The sequence below is a fragment of the Chlorocebus sabaeus genome, chromosome 12 (genome assembly GCF_047675955.1).
Source record: "Chlorocebus sabaeus isolate Y175 chromosome 12, mChlSab1.0.hap1, whole genome shotgun sequence".
Taxonomy (NCBI): Eukaryota; Metazoa; Chordata; class Mammalia; order Primates; family Cercopithecidae; genus Chlorocebus; species Chlorocebus sabaeus.
Genome location: NC_132915.1, coordinates 46,679,263 through 46,706,298, shown reverse-complemented (window position 1 = coordinate 46,706,298; position 27,036 = coordinate 46,679,263). Strand labels below are relative to the sequence as shown.

General features: G+C 37.4%; 1 protein-coding gene across 6 annotated transcripts in view; it reads right to left on the bottom strand.

Moving 5' to 3' along the window:
• Window positions 1-27,036, bottom strand: part of CNTLN (centlein) — a 366,668-nt gene that overhangs the window by 133,071 nt on the left and 206,561 nt on the right. For all 6 annotated transcript variants that reach the window (XM_073021629.1, XM_007969157.3, XM_073021630.1 and 3 more), the window contains one exon: window positions 7,353-7,453. In XM_073021629.1, coding sequence (XP_072877730.1) covers window positions 7,353-7,453 — 101 coding nt within the window. The remainder of the gene's footprint in view (window positions 1-7,352; window positions 7,454-27,036) is intronic.

Here is a 27,036-nt window from a genome sequence, read left to right as displayed (position 1 = left end):
ATTGTTCCCTTGCTGTCCAGAAGCTTTTCAGCTTGATGTAATCCCATATGTTCATTTTTGCTTTGGTTGCCTGTGCTTGTAGGATATTACTCAAAAGATCCTTGCTCAGTCCAACATCCTGGAGACTTTCCCCAATGTTTTCTTTTAGTAGTTTCATAGTTTGAAGTCTGAGATTTAAGTGTTTAATCCATTGTGATTTAATTTTTGTATATGGCAAGAGATAGGGGCCTAGTTTTATTCTTATGCCCATGGATATCTAGTTTTCCCAGCAGAATTTACTGAAGAGACTGTTCTTTTCCCAATGTATGTTCTTGGCAACTCCATCAACAATTAGTTTATATGGATGTACGAATATATTTCTGGGTTGTCTGTGAGGTTCCATTGGTCTATGTGTCAATTTTCATGCTGTTTTAGTTACTACAGCTTTATAGTACGATTTAATTTAAGAAATGTGATTCCTCTAGTTTTGTTCTTTTTGCTTACAATAGCTTTGGCTATTCTGGGTCTCTTCTATTCTATATAAATTTTAGGATTGTTTTTTCTATTTCTGTGAAGAATGACATTGGTATTTTTACAGGGCTCGCATTGAAGCTGTAGATTGCTTAAGGTAATATGGTCATTTTAACAATATTGATTTTTACAATCCATTAAGAGGGGATGTCTTTCCATTTTTTTGTGTCCTCTTCAATTTCTTTCATCAATGTTCTGTAGCTTTAATTGTAGGAAGATTTTTCACTTCTCTGGTCAAATCCTAGGTACTGAGTTTTATGTGTAGCTACTGCAAACTGAATTAGCTTTCTTGATTTCTTTTTCAGATTATTTGCCATTGGCATATAGAAATGATACTGGTTTTTATAGGTTGATTTTGTATCCTCCAACTTCACTGAATTTGTTCATCCTTTCTAATAGTTTTTTATGGAATTTTAAGTTTTTCCAAATACAAGATCATATCACTGGCAAATAAAGATAATTTGACTTCTTCTTTGGATGCCCTTTCTTTCTCTTGTGTGACTGCCCTAACTAGGACATCCAGTACTATGTTGAACAATAGTGGTGACAGTAGGCATTGTGGTCACGTTCCAAATCTTTAAGGAAAAGCTGTCAGTTTTTCCCGACTCAGTATGATACCAGCTATGTCTTTTATTATCCTGATATATGTGTGTTCCAATAAACCAGTTTTTAAAGAGATTATCTCATGAAAAGAATGTTGAATTTTACTGAATGCTTTTTCAGGACTAATTGAAATGATCATATGGTTTTTGTCCTTCATTCTGTTGATAATATGTATCACACTGATTAATGTGCAAATGTTGAACCATCCTGGCAACCCTTGGATAAATCCCACTTGGTTATGACGACTGATTTTCTAATGTGTTGTTGAATTCAGCTTGCTAGTATCTTGCAGAGGTTTTTTGCATCAATGTTCATCAGGGATATTTAACTATAGTTTCCTTTTTTTTTTTTTTTTTCATGTGTCTGTGTCTGGTTTTGGTATCAAGGTAATACTGGCCTTGTATAATGAGTTTGAAAGTATTCCCTCCTTTTCTACCTTTTGGAATAGTTTGAGTAGGATTGGAATTAGTTCTTCTTTAAATGTTTGGTAGAATTCAGCATTGAAGTCACCAGGTCCTGGTTGTTTCTTTGCTGGGGGGCTTTGTATTATGGCATCAATCTCATTACTTATTGTTGTTCTGTTCAGGTTTTGGATTTCTTCATGGTTCAATAATCTTAGTAGGTTGTATGTGTGTAAGAATTTATCCATTTCTTCTAAATTTTCCAATTTATTGGTATATAGTTGATATGTATTTGGCATATAGTTGGTGATAGTAGCCACTAACAATGCTTTAAATTTCTGCAGTATCTGTTGTAATGTCTACTTTTTCACATCTGATATTTATTTGTGTTCTCTTTTTCTTAGTCTGGTTAAAGGTTTGTAAATTTTGTTTAGCTTTTTGATAAACCAACTTTTTGTTTTAATGATGTTTTCATATTGTTTTATTCATTTTAATTTCATTTATCTCTGCTCTGATCTTTATTATTTCTTCTGCTAATTTTGGGTTTGATTTGCTCTAGCTTTTCTAGTTCTTCAAGATGCATTGTTAAGTTACTTGAAATTTTTCTTCTTCTTTGATGTAAGCATTTGTAGCTATAAACTTCCCTCTTAGTACTGCTTTTGCTGTATCCCATAGGTTCCGGTATGTTGTGCTTCCATTATCATTTGTTTCAAGAAATTTTAAAATTTCCTCCTTAATTTCTTTACTGACACATGGGTCATTCAGGAGCACATTGTTTAATTTCCATGTGTCTGCAGAGCTTCCAAAATGTTTCATGTTATTGATTACTAGTGCTATCCCATTGTTGTCAGAGAAGATGCTCAATATTATTTCAATTTTTTTTTTTGTTTTAAGACTTGTTTTGTGGCCTAACACATGGCCTATCCTCAAGAATGATCCAGTGTGTTGGGGAGGAGAATGTGTATTCTGCAGCCATTGGATGAAATGTTCTGTAAATATTAGCTCCATTTGGTCTACAGTACAAATTAATTCCAATGTTTGTTGATTTTCTGTCTGGAAGGTCTGTCCAAAGCTGAAAGTGGGATACTAAAGCCTCCAGCTATTATTGAATTAGGGTCTATATTTCTCTTTAGCTCTAATAATATTTGCTTTATTTATCCTGGTACTACACTGTTGGGTAAATATATATTTACAACTATGATATCCTCTTACTAAATTGACACCTTTATCATTATATAATGACCTTTGTCTCTTACAGTTTTTGCTTGAAATCTATTTGGTCTGATATAAGTATAGCTACTCCTGCTCTTTTTTGGTTTGTACTGGCATGGAGTATCTTTTTCCATTTATTTTCAGTCTATGTCTCTTTATAGACGAAGCATTTCTTGTATACAACAGAGAGTGGCTCTGATTTTTATATCCTTTCAGCTACTTTATGTATTTTGATTAGAGAGTTTAGTCCATTCACATTCAGTGTTATTACCAATAAGTAAGGACTTACTCCTGCCATGTTGTTATTGGTTCCCTGGTTATTTTGTGGTCGTCTTTTCCTTCCTTCATTCCTTCTTGTTTTCCTTGTAGTGAAGGTGATTTTCTCTTACCTTCTTCTCCTAAAATAAAAGAATATTTTATTTCTTCCTTTTTATTTTTTGTGTAGCCATTGTATAGTTTTCGACTTGAGGTTACAATGAATGTTGCAAATACTATCTTATAACCCATTATTTTAACTGGATTAACTACACTGCTTGCATAAATAAGCAAAAAGAAAACTGATAAAAATTATATAACTTTGTCCAGCCTCTTTTTCACTTTTTATTGTTTATATCTTGTTGTACTATGTCTTGAAAACTTTTTATAGTTATTTTTTGATTGGCTCATCTTTAAGTCTTTCTTCTTAAGAGTAGTTTGTATACTGTTGCTATGGTATTACAATATTGTATGTCATACTGTGTACTTACTATTGCCAATGAGTTTTGTACCTTCAGATGACTTCTTATTACTAATATCCTTTTTCTGATTGAAGCATTCCATTTATGCCTTCTTATAGGATAGGTATGGTGTTGATGAAATCTCTAGCTTTTGTTTGTCTGTCAAAGCATTTCTCCTTATTCCAGGGCAAAAGTTTGTTGTTGTGTTTTCCTTCAGCACTCTAAGTATGTCATGCCACTATCTCCTAGCCTGTAAAGTTTCCACTGAAAAGTCTGCTGCCAGCATATTGAAGCTCCATTGTATGTTGTTTGTTTCCTTTCTCTTGCTGCTTTTGGATCCTTTCTTTATCCTTGACCCTCAGGAGCTTGTTCAATGCCTTCAGGTTGTCTTTTTTGGGTGAAACCTGCTAGGTGTTCTACAACTTTCTCATAGTTGAATATTGTTATCTTTTGCTAGGTTTGAAAAGTTCTCTGTTATTTTCCCTTTGAACAAACTTTGTACTCCTGTCTCTTTCACTAACTCCTCTTTAAGGCCAGTAAGTCCTAGATTTTCCCTTTTGAGGCTATTTTAATAATCTTGTAGGCATGCTTCATTGTTTTTTATTCTTTTGTCTCCTCTGACTGTTTTTTGTTTTTTTTTGGTGTTTTTTCCAAAATGGAGTCTCACTCTGTCACCAGGCTGGAGTGCAGTGGTGCGATCTTGGCTCATAGCAACCTCCGCCTCCCGGGGTCAAGCTATTCCCCTGCCTCAGCCTCCCAAGTAGATGGGATCACAGGCATGTACCACCACGCCTGGCTAATGTTTATATTTTTAGTAGAGACAGGGTTCCACCATATTGGCCAGGCTCATCTCGAATTCCTGACCTTAGGTGATCCTCCCACCTCAGTCTCCTAAAGTGCTGGGATTACAGGCATGAGCCACCACACCTGCCCTGACTGTGTATTTTCAAATAGCCTGACTTCAAGCTCACTAATACCTTCTTCTGCTTGATCAATTCTGCTATGAGGCGACTCCAATACATTTTTCATTCCATAATTTCTGCTCAATTGTTTTTTATTTTTTCAATCACTTTATTAAATGTCTCTGATAGAATTCTGAAATCCTTCTCCATGTTATCTTGAATTTCTTTGAGTTTCCTCAAAACTCAAAAAAAAAATTTGGAATTCTCTGTCTGAAAGACTACACATCTGTTTCTGCAGTATTGATCCCAGGTGCCTTATTTAGTTTGTTTGATGAAGTCATGTTTTCTTGGTGTATTAGCCTGTTTTCATACTTCTATAAGGAACTGCTCAAGACTGAGTAACAAAAGAAAGAGATTTAACTGACTCACAGCTCAGCATGGCTGGGGAGGCCTCTGGAAACTAACAATCATGGTGGAAGGTGAAGGGAAAGCAAGGCACCTTCTTCACAAGGCGGCAGGAAGAAGTGCCAAGCGAAGAGGGAAAAAGTGCCTTACAAAACCATCAGATTTCATGAGAACTCACTCACTATCATGAGAACAGCATGAGGGAAACCACCCCCATGATTCAATTACCTCCACCTGGTCTCTCCTTTGACATGTGGAGATTATGGGGATTATAATTCAAGATGAGTTTGGCTTGGGGACACAAAGCGTAACCTATAACTTGGATAGCCTTGATCCTTTGGATGTTTGCTGGTGTCTGGGAATTCAAAAGTTATATATTCATTTTAGTCTTTGCAGTCTGGGTTTGTTTGTACCCATTCTTCTTGAGAAGATGGGTACAAAGATGCTGGGGCAGTAGGATTGATTCAGCCCAAAACTTTCAGGTATTTGAAAGGACTTGGGTGTTGTGATCTAGTCCATATCTGCATTAGTGGGCACCCCAAGCCCAGTAACACTGGGGTTCTTGAAGACTTCTAGAACTAATTCCTGGGCAGTCTTGGATAAGATCCTGAAGAAGTCTCTGGATTACCAGGCAGAGACTCTTGTCCTCTTTCCTTTCTTCCAAACAGAGTCTATCTCTCTTTGCTGAGCCTTCTGGAGCTGGGGATGGAGTGACAAATGCACCCGTGTGGCCATGACCCCTGGGACTATGCTGGGTCAGAACTGACACCAGTATATCCCTGAGTCTCACACAAGGCCCACTGTAACTGCTATCTGGCTACCACCTATGTTTGCTCAAAGCCCTAGGGCTCTGCAAAGAGCAGATTGTGAAGCCAGTCAGACTTGTGTCATTCCCTTCAGGGTAGCAGGATTCCTCAGGCCCTGGGTGGGTCCAGAGATGCCATCTAGGAGCCAGGGAGTAGAGTAAAAAACCTTAGAAATCCACCTAGTGTTCTAGTCTACTGCAGCTGAGCTGGCACTCAAACCACCAGACACAGTCCTTCCCACTCTTCCCTTCCCTTTCTACAGGCAAAACAGTCTCTCCCTGTGGTCACCACCACAGTCCTATAGGGAACACTACCAAGCCACTGCCAATGTTCCTTAAGGCCCAAGGGCTCTTCAGTCAGCTTGTCATAAATGCTGCCAGGCCTGAGACTCACTTTTCAGGGCAGTGGGCTTCCCTCTGGCCCAGAGCAGGTCTAGAAATGCCAACTAAGAGCCAAGGCCTGGAATCAATGACCCCACAAGCTGCTTGGTGTTCTATCTCGTTGTGGATGAGCTGGTACCTAATGTGTAAGACAAATTACCCTTTACTTTTCCCTCTGCTTTTCTCATGCAGGTGTTTCACAGCCACCACAGCTGGGGATGCACTGGGTTTCACCTGAATCCAGCACATCTCAGATTCTCCGCCAGAACCCACAGTGTACCATCTGGGTATTGCTGCTGGTTATTTAGGGCCCAAGTGCTCTTCAATCAGTAGGTAATAGATCCTGCCAGGACTGCATCCTTGCCTTTAAGGCACCACGTTTGTTTCTAGCCCAGGATGTGTCCAGAAATGTCATCCAGGAGCTAGGGCCTAGAATAAGGGTCTCATAAATCTAACTAGTGCCCTATACTACTGTGGCTGAGCTGGTGTCCAAGATGCAAGACAAAGACTTCTTTACTCTTTCCTCTCTCCTCCTCAAGCAGATAGAAGGGGTTCCTTTCAGAGTCATGAGCTGTGCTGCCTAGGGTTGGGAGAGCAGTGGCACAAATACCCCATGAGCTGCCCTGGCTGGTGTCTCAGGAGGTCACATGCCACCCAAGTCCACTGGCTCTGAGCCCAACTCAGCACTAGGGCTTGCCTAGGAGTTGAAGTCATTGTGGCCTAGACTATCTTTTAAGTTTATATAGAGCCCCAGAATCCTGTGGTGACGAGGCTTGCCCGAACTCAGGTTCCAACCACTGAGATGGGTGATTGTCCTCTGGACAGGTCTGGTCTAAATGCTCTTTCTGTGGGCAGGCATCAGATACATTCGGCCCGGTTTTGCTCTCTGCTATGACAGGGCAAGACTGAGTTCAATGAAAAGTCCAACAGTCACTGCATTCTCCCTCCCCCAAGTGCACAATTCTCTCTCCATGTCACATGGCCACTGCTAGGAGATCAGGGAAGGGTGGCATTGGTAATTTAAGACTATCTTTCCTACCCTCCTCAGTGCCTCTTTCGGCCATTTGAAGTTAAAACCAGGTACTGTGAGTGCTCACCTGATTTCTGATTCTTATGTATGTGTTTTTGTGTGTGTGTAGATAGTTGTTAAATTTGGAGTTCCCACAAGGTAAAGTCTTCCATTTGGCCATCTTGCTGTGCCTTCTCCCTAGATTTTTAAATAAATTATAAAGCTGACTTTTAGATGTTCTATTTATTTAATTTTCTCATGATGAAAATATTAGCGAGTTATCAATGAATAAAGTGTTGGAAAAAGGAATAAAAAGGGTAACATTCTTAAAAGAAATTGAAACTAAAATATCAAGAATTAGATAATTTTACAATTCCTCTGGTAAGTATTTATTTTCTGAAAATTTACCTTCTCTTCTCTCTGCCACACATCTATTCAATTCTTGTATTGCTTCCTTATCAATAGATACATGTACTTTAAGTTCATCTAATTCTTCTTCAAGATTCATCCTATGAAAAAGCAATAAACATTTACTTAAAACCATATTGTTTTATTTAAAAAACGATATATCAAACATATATATTTAAATACATTTTAAATAATATATCAAATCAAGTCAGTAAAGATATTTTAAAGTATATAAAATGGAGAATAGTAAAATGAAAGCAAAAATACATCAATAATATTCACAGGCTGGGCACGGTGGCTCATGCCTGTAATCCCAGAATTTTAGAGAGCCAAGGCAAGAGGATCACTTGAGACCAGAAGTTCAAGACCAGCCTGGGTAACACAGAGAGACCCTGTCTTTACAATAACAGCAACAACAACAACAACAACTAGCCCATCACGGTTATGCACACCTATAGTCCTAGCTACTTGGGATGCTGAGGCAGTAGGATTGATTCAGCCCAAGACTTCAAGGTTACAGTAAGCTATAATTTCATTGCTGTACTACAGCCTGGGCAAAAAATTGAGCCCTTGTCTCCATAAAACAAAAAAAAATAATAATAATATGCACAAATCCTAAAAATTACAGTTGAATTTACTGAGGACCTAGAAAATCAAATATTTTAAGTAAGTTATTTCTGTTAACTTTATCTCAATAAACATGCTAAACACTTAAAATACAGACTATATAATTTTAAAAATTATGTATTAAATTGCTCAACCACTTCTTGGTTGTTTTTAGACAAAGTCTCACTCTGTCACCCAGGCTGAAGTGCAGTGGCACAATCACGGCTTACTGCAGCCCCTACCTCCCAGGCTCAGGTGATCCTCCCACCTCAGTGTCCCAAGTAGTTGGGAGTACAGGTGTGTGCCACCATGCCCAGCTAATTTTTTGTACAGTCGGGGTTTTACCAAGTTGCATAGGCTGAACTACTAGACTCAAACAACCTATTCATCTTGGCCTCCCAAAATGCTGGGATCACAGGCATGAGCCACCACACCTGCCCTGCTCAACCACGTCCTAACTCACAGATATTCTAGGCAAAAGAGTAATGAAAAATGTTAATACATAACACTGAAAACAAGAATGGTAAATTCCTAGATGCCAAATAAAGGCAAAAAGGCTTCCCAGTTAAACAGAACTGAGCTACCATGGTGAGTATTTGACCAGGATCAAATACTGCCCATGGGGACATCAGAATGTGAGACCTGAGTAGGGATGGTGTATTAGTCTATTTTCACTTTGCTATAAAAAAACCTCCTGAGACTAGGTAATTTATAAAGAAAAGAGGTTCAATTGACCACAGTTCCATAGGCTGTACAGGAAGCATGACTGAGGAGGCCTCATGAAACTTACATTCATGGCAGACGGGGAACGGGAAGCAGGCACGTCTTACGTGGCTAGAGCAGGAGGAAGAGAGCACAGGCGGAGGTGCTACACACTTTTAAACAACCAGATCTTACGAGAACTCATTCATTATCACCGGAAAAGCAAGGGGGAAGTCCGCCCACATGATCCAGTCACTTCTCACCAGATCCCTCCTCCACCACTGGGGATTACAATGCGACATGAAATTTGGGTGGGGACACAAATCCAAACCATATCAGATGGACATTTAGACCCATGGCCCTACCTGGCTGACAGACAAAAATGAGCTAACTACAGGAAACTGGGAGATAACAATCTGCTGATTGAAAACCTGAATATCTGAGCTTATCTGGTTAGAGTTTCATTAAAATAGTTCTCCAGCCCTAGTATGGGGACAGGACAGAGTCAACCACACGATATCAGAATCCCAAGCCAAAATCAATAAGTTCAAAACTGAGCCATATAATGTGCAGAAACATGAACAATCAAAAATAATATAAAAACTGGACATACGGCCAGAGTATACTGGAGGGTTCAGGAAGACACCATCATCCCTAAAGGGAGGCTTCCACAACCTAAGAAAATGTATGGGAGAAAAGACACTACAGAAAATAATTCTCAAGTCGAGCATGAAGACAATAATAAGTATATAAACAAGTTCAAAGCCATGAATGACAAGCTAAATATCCTACTGCCCAAAATAGGATAACATACAACAATAAAATGGAGATAACAGAACAATCAAAATTACTTTCACTATTAAAGTTTTTAAAATGTTTTTAAAAAGATAAACAAGTGATAAACATATGTTAAAAAAGAACAGGGGTTTATAAAACGGAAAATAGATAAAAAGAATCAAATAATATATCTAAAAATACAAGATAAAGCAAGGAGAATTGATAATAATACATAATACTAGAAATTTAAACTCAATGGATGGGTTCAATAGCAAGTAGAAAAAGCTAATGCAAATTGATAAAATGGAAGACAGCAGAAGGAGGTAAAGGAAGGAAAACAGTAAAGGAAGGAAAACAGTAGGGGTATACAAAATATGTTGGAATAAGAAGTATAGAAAGTATTTAACAGAAATTATTCAAGGAGAGAACTGAAAGACTGGGGGAAGGAGGATAGATGGGAGATGACAGTCAAAATATTAATACCTCAGGACTTGACAACTGATGAAGACATGAATTAACAGATTGAAACAGCATCAAAAAATGGCAAGGAGAGTAAATAAAACTGTTCACACTTAGAAATATCATAGTGAAACTTCAGGACACCAAAGATAGAGACAATCTTTAAATCAACCAGATTGAGAAGAAAACATTTCTAACAACTACAGGTCTCTACAATAACAGCAGAGTTCTCCTATCAACAAGAAAAGTCAGAAGGAAAATAACTAATATCTTTCACATGCCAAGGTTTACTACTCATAGATCCTAGATGAAAAAATCATTAATATATTTTAAGAAGAAAATAAACACAAAAGCAAGGTATAGAACAAAATAAGCAGCGATGAAGAAAGACACTAACAAATATATACAAGGAATTAAATAAACATTTATTTTCTAAAGTGATCATAACAATATCTGAATGAAGACAGAGCTAAAATAAGGTAGAAGTAACATTCTCAACAACAAAATGATATTGGATCGTCAAAGAGATCAGAGTTAAACATTTTAAGGTCCTTGTATTGTAGGAGGATACAGCTAGTGATAAACTTTAGACTTTGTCAAATAAATGATGTGTTATAATTTCAAGAATAATTATTTAAAGAATGAAAAACAAATATAAAAAAATAAAAATTAGAGGGGGTCAGAAGAGAAATAAAAAAAAAACTGTTATCAAATCAAAGGCAAGAAAGTCATTTTTGAAAAGGAGCATAAGTCAAAACCACAATGAGATACCATCTCACGCCAGTTAGAATGGTGATCATTAAAAAGTCGGGAAACAACAGATGCTGGAGAGGATGTGGAGAAATAGGAATGTTCTTATACTGTTGGTGGAAGTATAAATTAGTTCAACCATTGTGGAAGACAGTGTGACCATTCCTCAAGGATCTAGAACCAGAAGTACCAGTTAACCCAGCAATCCCATTACTGGGTACACCCAAAGGATTATAAATCATTCTACTATAAAGATACATGCACATGTATGTTTATTGCAGCACTGGTTCACAATAGCAAAGCCTTGGAACCAACTCATATGCCCATCAATGATAGACTGGATAAAGAAAATGTGGCATATATACACCATGGAATACTATGCAGCCATAAAAAATAGGATGAGTTCATGTCCTTTGCAGGGACGTGGATGAAGTGGGAAACCATCATTTTCAGCAAACTAACACAGAACAGAAAACCAAATACCACATTTTCTCACTCATAAGTGGGAGCTGAACAATGAGAACATATGGACATAGAAAGGGGAACATCACACACTGGGGCCTGTTGGGGGATGGGGAACTAGGGGAGGGATAGCATTAGGAGAAATACTTAACGTAGATGATGGGTTGATGGGTGCAGAAAACCACCATGGCACGTGTATACCTATGTAACAAACTTGCATATTCTGCACATGTATCCCAGAACTTAAAGTATAATTTAAAAAAAACAGGAGCATAAGAAAATAAAATGTACAAGAAAAAATTAAAAATAAAGATAGTCATTACACAATGATCAAAGGAATGATTTACCAGGAAAATAAATTAGTTCTAGACTTTTATGTACTCAACAACTGAGTTGTTGTAATCATTGGTATAATTAATAAAACAATAAAAAGTTATTTAAAGTAAAAATTAGGTAGTCTCTCCTTCCCCTCACTCAGTATGCTTCTTGGAAAAAAAAATAATGTTTATACTTTGATGTGTATACTTTCATTTTTTGTTCATATATTATAAACATCAATTCACACACATAAGGATTTTAAAAACTGGGATCTTATGATATATATTGGCAGCTTCCCAGGTCCATTACAGATTGATAGGAGGAGCACATACACATGCACACACATACACTCAACCACACAATGATTAAGCTTGGATTAGGGTCCTGATTTGTTATTTAAGAACATGGAACATACTGAAGCAAGATGGCCCCACAAAGAAAAAGCAGGTGTAACTTAACTTAGTTTTCCTTGGCTCTCAGATCACTAACCCAACAGAAGGTAATGCTACAGTTGTTGGAAAAGTTATTTCTTGCTTCTTAAAAGATATTTTACACTTACAGCTTGTTTCTTTTGGAAAGAACACACACAGTCCCTACTTTTAATAAATATGTATAGACATCAGGGACCATCTTGTTCTTGAGTCAAAATAAGCACCAGCAAACCACATCTTAGTAGGTGCTTGCGGGAGGAACTGACAGAGGCAGAGCCCTGGTACCCCTGACCAGGATGAGCATTGGCTATCCACTGACTCTGATTTACTATTCACTTACACTGGTGTTTCTTATACTGTGGTATGAGGATAACAATTTAAAATCTATTTCTTACTGGACAAATGATAGGAAACAACTGTATGCAGACACTGGACAATAGGCAGCACAGAATTGTAACCCCTGAGAGAAAGTAAATAAACAGAGCCCTTAATGATAGCTCGATTTCTGCCTGGAAGCACCTTCCAGACAGGGAGAGGGGTCCCAAGAAGAACATGACAGTCTCATTGAGTTGAAACAAGAGACTGGAGTTTAGGAAGTCTAAAACAGCCAGAATTTGTGAGGCATACTACCCAGTGAGGAGGAATCTACAGTGGAAAAGAGCTAAAGAAATCTGCATAAGAATTCCTTTGAGTATGTGGCTAATCTTTTTTTCTTTTTTTGCATCATAGTATGAAACACAAGGCCAGGCAAAGAACAACAGGAGCTATAAACAGAACATTCCCAGAATATTTCCCACACAGGATTGGGATACATTTGAGTTGTGACCAGTCAGAGAAGAGAGAATCTTAGTTGAACATCAGAGGCATTCAATAGAGAACACAGAAGGGTCATTCTAATGAGTAGAGATAAACAAGCCTCTAGTAAATGATACTCTAAACCTGTGCTAAAAAAGTGTTTTAAAAAACTGAAAATATTTAAACTGAGATTTTAACACACCTCTCTCAGTAATTGATGGAAAAAGTGGACAGACATAAGTAAGGCTACAGAACATTTGAAAAACACTATCAAAAACTTTACCTAACTGAATGTTTATAAAACACTCCATACCCAAGAACAGCAAAACAAACATTCTTTTCAAGTGCCATGGAACATTCACCAAGATAAGACCACATGCTGGGCCATAAAACAATTCTCAATAAAGCTAAAAGCATTTTAAAATTATGCAAAGCATCTTCTATGACCACATTAGAATAATAAAATTAAAAATAAATACCAGGAGGATGTCTGCAAAATCCGAAAATATTTGAAAGTAAAGAACTTATTTCTGACAAAGAGGCTCTGCTTAACCAATCTTTAGTCACACTCCTGAACCCTCTCCTAAGCCCATCTGTGCACTTCCTTGTAAAATCCAGTTTTAGCAAGGAACTCCACTAAGTCAGTTTAGCAAGAATCTCTTCCACCACAATATATAAATCAAGGTTGATATCTAATTGGGTTCCTCATCCTCCACCAACCCCTAGGTGGTATCTGATCACCCTGGCCTGTCTTCAGTCAAAATCCTGATAAGGTCAGTTTAGCCAGAATCTCCCTTATCCTCGATGTTTCCTCTTAGTAATTTTCCAATCCAGTGGCCTCCTCTACCTTAGCTATAAATTCCCACTTACCCATGCTGTATTAGGAGTTAAGTCCAATTTTCTCCTCAACTGCAAAATCCGATTGCAGTGGTCCCTACCTATGATGATGGTCCTGAACAGTCTTCTGTACCAAATTTTAACAAGTTTCACTGAATAACATTTTTCTATAATGCTTCTAAATAATTCTACTTTCAAAGAAGAATCCAAGAGGAATTAGGAAATATTTTGAACTTAGAAAAATTTAAAATACATTTCAAAATGTGTAAGGCACAGCAAAAGCAATCCTTACATGGATATCTATATTGCAACATACAATACTTAAACTGGAAAAAAAGAAATATCCATAATGATGTAAGCTTCCAATTTAAAACTTAGAAAAAGAAGACACATCAAGATGAACACTTTTTCATATGCTTATTGGCCATTTGGATGTCCTTTTTTTTTTTTTTTTGAGACGGAGTCTCAATCTGTCACCCAGGCTGGAGTGCAGTGGTGAGATCTCATTTCACTGTAAGCTCCGCCTCCTGGGTTCACGCCATTCTCCTGAGTAGCTGGGACTACAGGCGCCCGCCACCACACCCAATTGATTTTTCTTTTTTTGTATTTTTAGTAGAGATGGGGTTTCACTGTGTTAGCCAGGATGGTCTCGATCTACTGACCTCGTGATCCACCGGCCTCGGACTCCTAAAGTGCTGGGATTACAGGCGTGAGCCACTGCGCCCGGCCTGGATGTCCTCTTATGTGAAATATCTGTCCAAGTATTTTGCTCATTTTTCTATTGTGTTGACTGTCCTTTTCTTATTTAGTCACAGGAATTCTTCATATATTCTGAGTATTACTCCTTTCCTGGACATATATACTGAAAATATCTTTTTGTACTCGGAATTTGCCTTTTAATTCGTTTAATGGTATTTTTAAGTGAACATTAAGTTCTCAGTTTTAACATAGGCCAATTTATCAAGTTTTCGTTTTTATTTAGTGCTTTTTATGCCTGGTTTAAGAAACTGGCCAGGTGCAGTAGCTCACACTAGAACTTTAGGAGGCCAAAGCAATGGATTGCTTGAGCTCAGGAGTTTGAGACCAGCCTGGGCAACATGGCAAAACTCTATCTCTACAAAAATATAAAAAATTTAGTCAGTCGTGGTGGCATGCACCTGTAGTCCCAACTACTTGGGGGCTGAGGTGGCAGAATTGCTTGAACTCAGGAGGTTGAGGCTGAAGTGAGCTGAGATTGTGCCACTGCACTCCAGCGGGGTGACAAACTAAGACCTTGTTTCAAAAAGAGAGGGGAGGGGAGGGGGGAAGGAAGGGGAAGGGGGAGTGAAAGGGGAGGGGAAGGGGAGTGGAAGGGGAGGGGAGGCGTGAGAGAAGGGAAAGGGGAAGGGTGGAGGAGAGGGGAGGGGAGGGGAGGGGAGAGGAGAGGAGAGGAGAGGAGAGGAGAGGAGAGGAGAGGAGAGGGGAGGAATAAATCTTGGTCTACTACAAAGTCACAAAGATGTTCTCCTATGTTTTCCTCTAAAAGCTTTCCTGCTTAACCCTTCACATTTAGACTGTAATCAATCTATAACTGACTTTTGGGTTTGGAGTTGGGCAAAATATTATATTAAATGGCTTTTTTTTGGATTTTTAGCTATGTAGTTACATCATCTGCTATTTTGGTTGTCTCCAAATTTTCATAATTACAAAGAATGCTGTAGTGAGCATTCTTGTATATGTGCTCTTATACAAGATTCCTTTTAGTGTTTCTAACTAGAAGTAGATTACTTTAGTACATACTTTAAAAAATAGAAAGCATATTTCAAACATTAAAAAAGTATGGAGAATAATATAATCAACATTAATGTAACAACAGCTAGATTTTAAAACACTCACATTATGCCATATTTAATTCGTCACTTTTATTTTTGAGAAAGAATGAATTTGTAAATAGTATTGCCCCATAAAATAATCTACCTTCTTCCTTCCCTGGAAATAATCAGTATCTTAAATTTGGTGTTTATCTTTCCGGTTCATGTGGAAATATAGCCTACGGAATGGGAGGAAACTCTTGCAAATGTCTAACATCCAGAATATGTAAAGAACTATGGCCGGGCACGGTGGCTCACACCTGTAATCCCAGCAGTTTGGGAGGCCGAGGCAGGTGGATTACTTGAAGTCAGGAGTTCAGGACCAGTCTGTGTTGGCAACATGGTGAAACCCCGTCTCTACTAAAAACACAAAAATTAACCAGGCATGATGGCACATGCCTGTAATCCCAGCTACTCAGGAAGCTGAGGCAGGATAATTGCTTGAAACCAGGAGGCAGAGGTTGCAGTAAGCCAAGATTACACCACTGCACTTCAACCTGGGCAACAGAGCAAGACCCCGTTTCAATTAAAAAAAAAAACAAAACACTATCACAACCCAATGAAAAAAGATAAACAACACAGTTTTTAAAATAGGTAAAGGACACAAACAGACATTTCTCCAAAGATGATAAACAAATGGCCAAAGAAACACATGCAAAGATGGTCAGCATCATTACTCATTAAGAAAATGCAAATCAAAACCCACAATGTTGGCCATAATAATAAAAAAACAAAAACAGACCATAACAAGTGTTGGTGAGGATGTGGGGAAATTAGAACCCTCATAGACAATATAAAACTGTGTAGCCACTGTAAAAAAAAAAAAAAAGTTTGGCAGTTCCTTAAAAAATTAAACATAAAGCAGGGCACTGTTGCTCATGCCCATAATCCCAGTACTCTGGGAGGCTGACATGAGAGGATCGCTTGAGGTCAGGAGTTCAAGACTAGCCTAGCCAACAAAGTGAGACCCCGACTCTACAAAAAATAGAAAAATAAAAAACAAACATAGATTAGCATATGGCCCAGCAATTACACTCATAGGTTTATATCCAAAAGAATTGAAAACAGGTATTCAAACAATCCCTTGTATACAAATGTTCATAGCAGCACTATTCAGAGTAGCCAAATGTGGAAGGAACCCAAATGTCCACCAGGGATTAATGGAGAAAAAAATTGTGGTATACATATACAAAGGGATATTATTCAGCCATAAAAAAGTAAGAACTTCTGACACAGGCTCCAATGTGGATGAATCTCGAAAACATTATGCTAAGTGAAAGAAGTCAGACACAAAAGTCACAAATTGTATGAGTCTATTCATATGAAATATTCAAAATAGGTAAATCCATAGAAACAGAAAGCAGATTAGCGGTTGCCAAAAATTGGAAGAAGGGACAAATGGGGAGACAGAGACTGACTGGTTAATGGGCATGGGGTCTCCTTCAGTGGTGATGAAAATGCTTTTGAATTAAAGTTCACTGCTAAACAATATTGTGAATGCACTAAATGCCACCAAACTGTATGCTTTAAAATACAACTAATGTGATATTTATATATTGTTAATGGTTACCTGAAAATACATTTGTTTTCAAAATATGTCATCACTGGCAGATATTTTTTGCTAAGCATTTTATTTCCATCTCAGAGAAATGTAGTTCCTAAAATCTTCATTTCTACATACCAAAAAAAAAAAGAAAATTATATTCTAGCTTGAGAAGACTGGGAGTCTTGCTTTGCAAAGGAAAAAAAAAATGGCTGAACTTTCCTAGGATAATATTTTGATTTTAGCTACTTAAGCAATTATTATTGATTTTATAGGATATTCTTTAAAACTATGGCCAACACATATTTAATATTTAACCCCAAAGAGAAGAAGTACTCCAATCTGAGTTATGCCACTGATCTGTAGCTAACATTCTATCATTAAGGAAAAATGACCAAAAGATCATTGAAATAAAGAAGATGTATCTACTTATAATATATGGGGGTAAAATTTCCTACTTCTATAAAATAAAATGGAAGTTTTTGGATTATGAATTCAAAACCCCTTTACTACTGACTCGAGCTCAACTGCCTTCATTGACAAACTTACCAGAATTCTCAGTATCAACTAGGAAAACATTAGTAATTCTGTGCAAATATTTTGCATTCTCATACTTATTTTTAGATATGAAACAAAAGGGAAGCAGAAATTGTAAAAAAAAAAAAAAAAAAAAAGGGAAGGGGCTGATATTCAAGTGTGTTATATAATGAACTCAGATTTGTTTAAAGAGCAATGGAAAGATACTAAAAGTTTTTAAACAGATGAGAGACATTCTCAGAATTATAGTTTAAAAGGTCAATCTGCAGCACCGTTGAAAATAGATATGAAGAGATAAGAGTGGATGCAGATGTTTATGAGTTTATTCTAGTTGACTAGGGAAGAAATGGTGGTGGTATGAATAAGGGCTTAACAGTGAGGATGGAAAGAAATAAGATACATACTAAGGATGTTTGTGATGTGAAATATTAAGGCTTATATGGACTTCAGTGAGGGGAGGTCAGAAAAAAAATAATAAATAAACTTATAGCACCCTAGGTTTCTGGTTTGAGGAAACTGATAGATTATAATACCATTTATTAAGATTTAGAATAATGGACGGGAATAAATTTGGAGATCATGAATTTGGTTTCAAACATGTTGAATCTCAGTGAGACATCCAAAAGGAGATGTTGTGTAGACATTTGGATATACTTAGTTGCAGTTCAGAAAGAGGGGTCTATACTGATACACAAGTCTGAAAGTCAATCGGCAAGAAATTACTAAAATCACGGGATGACAGATGAGATTGTCATAGGCAAATATGCAAATGAACTACAGAGAATGCTTATGACAAAGTTTAAAAATACTGCAACAGTAAACAGCTGATTTCAGGGGAAAAGGTAACAATGGAGAATGTGAACAGGTGGCCAGAGGTACAGAGATAAAACCAGAAGAGACAGTGCCAGAGTGTTGAAGAAAAAATTTGTTTTAAAGAGAGTGTGACCAGCTTTTTCATATACTGGCGAGAATTTGAACAAGTATCCTTTAGTTACCTCCTGGTTATTTAACAATTTGCCTAGATTTTTTCTGTCCTTGCTTTAACTATCCTTAAATCATAGTCTAAAATATTGATTGCTATGGACTTAATCAGGTCCCCTCAAAATCCATATGTGACACATGTGTTATATATGACATATGTCAGTCAGCTATAACTGTGTTCATACATCAGGTTTGAACTCAGTTGAAACTCTAACCCCTAATGTGATGACAGTTGGAGATGGGGACTTTGAGTAGCAATCAGGGATAGAAAGGGGTCCTCATGATGGTTTGAGTGGCTTTTTAAGACGAGAAATCTGAAATGTGATAATACACTGAGAAGGCAGCCATCTACAAGCCAGGAAGAGAGCCCTCATCAGGAACCTAATCCACTGGCACCATGATCTTGAATTTCTCAGCCTCCAAAACTATGAGAAATACATGTCTGTTAAGCCACCCAGTCTACGGCATTTTGTTATATCAGAAAGATATTTGCTTTAGCTCTTTTTCCACTTGCAAGCAGAATACAGCTTTCCCTGCCTTGTGTCCTTAATATTCTATTATGGCTTTTAATCACACTTTTGCTTGTCTTCTCTATTAAGTTATGAGGACCTGATAAAAGGGGTAACATATTATTTCTCTCTGTTTACCTGTGCCTAGAAAAGTACCCAGCTGAAGCATTTTACATAGGCTACAGATTACTATAGAAAAACCTATTACTAAAACCACTGTACATTTCTGATTTATTTAGCCAAGGACACAGAAAACACACAATGAATGTCATCACACCCAGGATTCCTAGCAAGATTATGCAACTGTGGTTGACAATGTGTAATATATAATTTGCTGGATTAGAAAAGCTTAATTTTCTGCTGTACTTGAGCCCCTTATTACAGTTTTATATCACCATTCTGAAAGAATATACACAATTTTTTTTTTTACTAATACTTTCACTTGGGAGAATGGTAGCATATGTTGGACTCTGTTAGCTACTCCATCTGATTTAGCATTGGTAAGGCAACAACTTCAACTGAGTGAGAAAGCTGACTAAGACTGCTGGCATTTCTGAAAGCTTGCCTCTTACTATCTAGCTTCCAAAGAGTGGTTTCACCTCACTAGCAAATGGCAGATACCCCTACTTAAATTAAGTCTTCCTAGAGCTTGAAACTATTAATCTTTACTATACGTTCAGCCCCTAGTTAGTGCCTGGCTCTGAATTATATTGTTTAAATACTGAATGAATGAATAAATGAACACATGAATGCTCATTAAATACTGAAGGAACCAGCCAATTTATCAGTTCACAGATTACTAAGTTCTTGGTCTTTTTATTGAAATATAGTTATGATATAATAAATATATCTTATAAATATAAATGAAATATTATAGGAACTATATTCCATGTAAGTTTTTTAAGTTCTCAGATTCTCATGTAATAGCAGCAACTAATATTTCTTTTTTTTTTTTTTTTTTTTTTTTTTTGAGACGGAGTCTCGCTTTGTCGCCCAGGCTGGAGTGCAGTGGCCCGATCTCAGCTCACTGCAAGCTCCGCCTCCCGGGTTCATGCCATCCTGGCTAACAAGGTGAAACCCCGTCTCTACTAAAAAATACAAAAAACTAGCCGGGCGTGGTGGCGGGCGCCTGTAGTCCCAGCTACTCGGGAGGCTGAGGCAGGAGCAACTAATATTTCTAACCATACTCAATGGTAGAAACTCTACAATCTCAGTCAGTGGTAGCATTATATTTTTAACCGTATTTTGTAAATTGACGTACAGTTGCCAAACAATGTTTTATAAAAGTCTTTAAAAGTTAACTTTTAAAATTGGATTTGGAAGTACTATTTAAATTCGGTTTAAAGGTAGTATTAATATTATATCCTTTTTTTGTAGATTCTAACCTTACATTTAAAAGAAACTTATTACTACAGAAAAAGGGGTAAATCTTATTACTTAAATAGTTAAGACTGAGTATGAAACTAGATATTAATGAATTACTCAAGTATAGAAAAACAAGCTGAAACTTCTGTTTCCCAACAAGGAGTAGATGTATTTATCTCTATTCCTCCTGCTAATTAATTATAAAAACCCAGAAAATAATACAACAAACATGAGACTTTGAAAAGCAGGGAAAAGGATAGAATATGGAACTCAGGAGAAGAGGAACATTAGAGAAGTGACTCACAGTGGTGAGTTCCTTGAGTTTTCTTCTTTCCTCCTACATATCCAAACTAGTTCCCAGAGAAACTCACCTCCTAGAAGTGCCAATGAACACAAACAAAAAATGCTTCAAGGAAAGCCTACTCTCTCTAGCCAAAGGACCAGGAAAGGGGAGGACCAGTAAAACAAAAACCCTGCTCATCGTGCCCACCCTACCCCAACCATAATCAACTGGGGGGAAAAACAAAACAAAAAGCACTCTGTCAATGAAAGCAGAGTGAGGGCCAGGCATGGTGGCTCACATCTGTAATCCCAGCACTTTGGGAGGCCAAGGCGGGTGGATCACTTGAGGTCAGAGCTCGAGACCAGTCTGGACAACATGGTGAAACCCCGTCTCTATGGAAAATACAAAAATTTGCTGGGCATGGTGGTGCACACCTACAATCCCAGCTATTCGGGAGGCTGAGGCAGGAGATTACTTGAATCTGGGAGGCGGAGGCTGCAGTGAGCCAAAATCACTCCATTGTAATCCAGCCCGGGTGACAGAGCAAGACTCCGTCGCAAAAACAAATAGAAAAAAAGAAAGCAGAGTGAGAAGCCTGTTCTTTCACCAACACTAAGCAGTAACCCCTTCATACTCTCTCAATGCAATATCAGCAGAGGAAAAGTTAAGAGGTAAAAGGGAGGAGTAAGGCTCCCACCTTTTCCTAGTAGTATTGAGGTGACCTTTTCCCTCAGGCATGATAGCATCAGAGGCCGGTTAAAATAAAAGAGTTAAATAAGACCCAGAGTCTCAAAATATAACACAGATAATCACTGACTTATACTGCCTCTCCTTACGATTTTTCAACTTTATGATGGTGTAAAGCTCTCGCAATTTTAACGTACTTCAAATTTTGAATTCTGATCTTTCCCCAGGCTGGAGATAAGTGACATATGAGATATTCAGTACAGTGGATTTTGGCCAGGCGCAGTGGTTCATGCCTGTAATCCCAGCACTTTGGGAGGTGGAGGCAGGCAGATCACTTGAGGTCAGGAGTTCAATGTCAGACTGGCCAACATGGTGAAACCCCATTTCTACTAAAACTACAAAAAATAGCCAGAAGTGGTGGCTAGCTCCTGTAGCCCCAGCTACTCGGGAGGCTGAGGCAGGAGAATCCCTTGAACCCGGGAGGCAGAGGTTGCAGTGAGCCAAGATGGTACCACTGCACTGCAGTCTGAGTGACAGAGCGAGACTCTGTCTCAAAAAATATATATAAATAAAATAAAATAAAATGGGTGTGTTAGATAATTTTGCCCAACTGTAAACTAATGTAAGTGTTCTGAGAATTTTAAGGTAGTCTAGGCTAAGCTATGATGTCTGATAGTTTACATGTATTCAATACATTTTCTTTTCTTTTCCTTTTTCTTTTCTTTCTTTCTTTCTTTTTTTTTTTTGAGACAGAGTCTTACTCTGTCGCCCAGACCCAGGTTGGAGTGCAATGGCATGATCTCGGTTCACTACAACCTCCACCTCCCAGGTTCAAGTGATTCTCCTGCCTCAGCCTCCTGAGTAGCTGAGATTACAGGCATGAGCCACCACGCCTGGCTAATCTTTGTATTTTTAGTACAGATGGGGTTTCACCATGTTGTCCAGGCTGGTCTCGAACCCCTGACCTCAAGTGATCTGCCCGTCTAAGCCTCCCAAAGTACTGGGATTACAGGTGTAAGCCACTGTGCCCAGAAACATTTTTGACCTATGATATTTTCAACTTATGATGGATTTATCTGGACATAACCCAAGGTATGTTGAGAAACATCTGTAGTCCAAATATCCAGGAGACAATTAAAAAATAATTCATCATACCAAGTACAAGAAAAATCTATAATCAAAGGATGAAATTATACTCAAAAGACGCCACCACCATGATATAACACATATGTCAGAATTACTTGACAAGAACTTTAAGGCAGCCATAATTAAAATGCTCCAGTGAACCATTGAAGAACACTCTTAAAATAAATTAAATAGAAACGGTAAGCAAACAAAGAATTATATACAAAGAAGAACTCAATGGAAATTTTAGAACTAAAAATTACAATAGCCAAAATTAAAAACTTGCTGCATGAGCTCGTGAGAGAAGAGACAATCAGCAAACTTGAAGACACAATAGAAATTACCAAATCTGAATAACTGAGACAAAATTAGACTGAAAGGCTGAAAAGTAAATTGAAGAGACTCTCTGTGACCTGTAGGACAATAATAAAAGATCTGGCATTCATGTCATTAGAATTGTCAAAGGAAAAGAAATGTAGGGTTTAAAAAGGATTTAAAGAAATAATGACAAAAATTTCCCAAATTTGACAAAAGTCACAAACCTAGGGATTCAGGAAACAGAAACCCAAATAGGATAAATCCAAACAAATCCATGCCAAGACATGTTATGACCAAACTTCTGAAGAGTAAAGAGAAAGGAAAAATGATTGAAAGCAAGTAAACAGAATGATGCATTACCAGTAGTGGAACAAAGACTCAATAGTGCATGCTGCATCAGAAACAACAGAGGCCAAAAGGAAGTAGCAAATTTTTCAAGTGCTGAAGAAAAACAACTGCTAAGTTATAATTCTACATACAGTGAAAATACCATTCAGTAGTGATAAGGTTTAGCTGTGTCCCCACCCAAATCTCATCTTAAACTGTAATTCCCATAATCCCCATGTGCTCAGGGAGAGACCTAGTGGGAGGTGATTGGATCACGGGGGCAGTTCTCATGCTGTTCTCATGCTAATGTGTTCTCATGCTAGTGTGTTCTCATGTGTTCCCCATGATTGGATCATGGGGGCAGTTCTCATGCTGTTCTCATGCTAGTGAGAGCTCATGCTGGTATGTTCTCATGCTAGTGAGATCTGATGGTTTTATATGGCACTCTTCCCCCTTCACTTCTCACTCTTCTCTCTCCTGCCACCACATGAAGAAGGTCCTTGCTTCCCCTTCACCTTCCACCATGATTGTAAGTTTCCTGAGGCCTCCCCAGCCATGTGAAACTGTGAGTCAATTAAATCTCTTTCCTTTATAAATTATCCAGTCTTATGTATTTCTTTATACCGTGAAAACAGACTAATACAAACAATGAAGGAGAAATCAAGATATTTTAAAAGAAAACAGAGAATTTGCTGCCAGCCAATCTATTTTAATAATTCTAAAGGAAGTTCTTCAAACTGAAAGAAAATTATAAAAGAAGAAACTTGGACGATTAGCAATGAGGACAGTAGAAAGGATAAATAATACCTCTATTACATTTACCCATACATAAATTATTTATCTCTTATGGGTAAACATAAGAGACTACCCACGTTTTGTGGTTTAAAATTATGTTTGACAGTTGAAGCAAAACCTATCATGTCATGTGATGAGGTTCTCAGTGTAATTAGAGAAAATATTTGAGATAACTATATTATAATGGGGAAGGGTAAAGGTATGTAAATGAAAACAGGGTTTCTAGATTCCACTTAAAGTAATAAAATGTTGACACCAGTAGACTGTAGTAAGGTATGTATGTATAACATAATACCAACAGCAAACACTAAAAAAAAAACTACTCAAAAAGATACAGTCAAAAACTCGATAGAAAAAATAAAATGAAATTCTAAAAAAAAAGCTTAAGTAACCCATATGAAGGAAGTTAATGGGAAACAAAGGAAACAAACAATATAAATAATAACATGGCAGACTTACCTATAACTATCAATAATGCAAGATAAAATGTCAGCCTGCAAAATATCCATACACTAGGAATGTAAAATTTAAAAATGATATGGTTTGAAACTGGATTTCATAAAAATTTAAAACTTTGCCATTCAAAAGACACAGGTAAGAGAATGAAAGGGCAATCTCCAGAATGCAATACAACTCCTGGGCACTTCCCTTAAAAAATAAAAAAGTTATGTTCACACAAAAACCTGTCTATAGCAGCTGTATTCATAATTGCAAAAGACTAGAAAAAACCAAAATGTTCTTCAATAGATGGATAAGGTGGTCCATCCATAAAATGGAATATCATTTAGCAATAAAAAGAAACAGATTAGATTAACCAACCTAAATGAATCTCAAACACGTTATGCAGAAAGAAACCAGTCTCAGAAAGTTACAGCCTGTGTGATTCTATGCATATGACAGTCTGAAAAAAGCAAAGCTATAGGGAAGGAGAACAAATCAGGTATTAGTGGCCGTGGGAGGATTTGACTACAAAGGGGCAGGATAAGGAAATTTTTTGAGATGATAGAACTATTTGGTATACTGATTGTGGTGGTAGTTACTCAAATTTATATATATATTATAACTCGTAAAACTGCACATTAAACATTCAACATACTACATACAACGTTAAAAAATTTCTGGCCTCAAAACAAACTTGAATGATTATAGCACTGATATTTAATGCCTGATTGTTTTATCATGACACTTTTTGACATTAGTTTTTAACATTTTTGACTTTTTTTTTTTTGAGACGGAGTCTCGCTCTGTCGACCAGGCTGGAGTGCACTGGCGCAATCTCGGCTCACTGCAAGCTCCGCCTCCTGAGTTCACGTAATTCTCCTGCCTCAGCCTCCAGAGGAGCTGGGACTACAGGCGCCCGCTGCCACGCCCAGCTAATTTTTTGTATTTTTAGTAGAGACGGAGTTTCACCGTGTTAGCCAGGATGGTCTCGATTTCCTGACCTTGTGATCTGCCTGTCTCGGCCTCCCAAAGTGCTGGGATTACAGGCGTGAGCCACCGCGCCCGGCCGACATTTATTTTTAACATCACATTTCATTAAGAATGTTTCATACTAAGCATGTTTCCATGTAAGTTCCCTGAGAGTAGAAAGTCTGTCTGGTGCTCTCATTTCACTGACCTAGCCGACTGACTACCACACAGCACTCAAACACATTTGTTACCTGAATAAATGTTCCACAAAATAATGCAACCCTCCCCCAAAAAGCTTACATTAAAGTTTATTCAATTCTTTAGCATTCTTTTAAAAATTTTTTCATTACCTGTTACTAAATTAAGACTGACCTAAAAAATAACTATTTCACAAATTGCTATCACATTAGTGAATATCAACATATTTCAGGGAAAATGTCCACAGTTTAATAATGACTTGGCATTTAATTCAAGGAGGTATTCGTAAAGTGCAAATATTGCTGAGTGAACAGATCAGGATTCTGACTTATCTAATTTTAAAAAGGCCTCATTACTTTTTCTTTAGTTCTATTTCATTAACGAATAAAATAAACTCCAAATGAATCACTTATAGGTAATCCTTCCTAAATTTTCTTGAATAGTTAGATTAGGTCTCTCAACTAATTCACTTCATTCAAAATTACTTCCTTTTTTAGAGACAGGTCATTAAAGATCATCAGATAAAGCACTGATACATTTACAACATGGATGGACCTTGAAAATGTTATGCTAAGTGAAAGAAGACGTAGTCTAGGACCACATATTACATGATACCATTTATAAGAAATGTCTAGAATAGGCAAATCTATAAACGCGGGAAGATTAGTAGTTTCATAGGGCTGGGCAGGATGGATAGGAGGGTTGCGGAGTGACAACAAAGTCATGTGGGCTTTGGTGGGGAGAGTAGGGGGGTGATAAAACTGCTCTAAAATAGACGTGAAAATGGATGGTACAGCTCTGAATATACCAGTGAATTGTATACTTTATATAAGTGAATTGTATGACTTGTGAGTTATATTTCAATAAAGCTACTGAAATTATTAGGAAATGCCTCTGGGACAAATCTATGAGTCTATAAAATAGTTTTCAAGATAAGAGACTTCATTATAGCATCGAATATTTAGAACTAATATACTACACTTTAAGAGGTAAATGGGAGTATACAACATTTAAATCTCATACGGTCTGGTCATTTCCTCAAAAGTTTATCATTACATAGAAAAGGCTGTAAACAAAAGTTATATATGTTATCATATAGTATACGAAATAAGCTTCTCATTTACACCTAAGAAAATTCAGTGACATTTAATTACATTATGTCATAATGAGGCTAAGTTCTAGCAACCTAAAAGACATCTAGGCTTTAAAAAGCTGTATGCCTGACTGTCAGAAATTAACTCTAAATGAAGAAATAGTTAAGTAGCAGAAGAGGTTAATTATATTGGTCTAACTCCTTTTAGTCTTAAAAATAAATAAATAAATGTTCTTTATTTGCCAGGCTGAATATAATAGCCTGTGAATTATAAGATCAAGCAACCAACTGTATGTTTTCTAAAACATGAATATCCTTCATCAAGTTTTATACTTAGGGCAGCTAAAAGACCTATGTGGAAAAATCAGCAGTAAGCCCAAAGGACAGGCAGTGCACAGCAAGAAAGAAGGCAATTCCCTCGTGTCTTTTGCAGGTCACTACCAAGGACCATGTTAGCAGATCCACACCAGACCCTTAACAGGCAGTTCTGCTGCTACCAGTAATTAGCTTGGACAGCTCCAGCTCC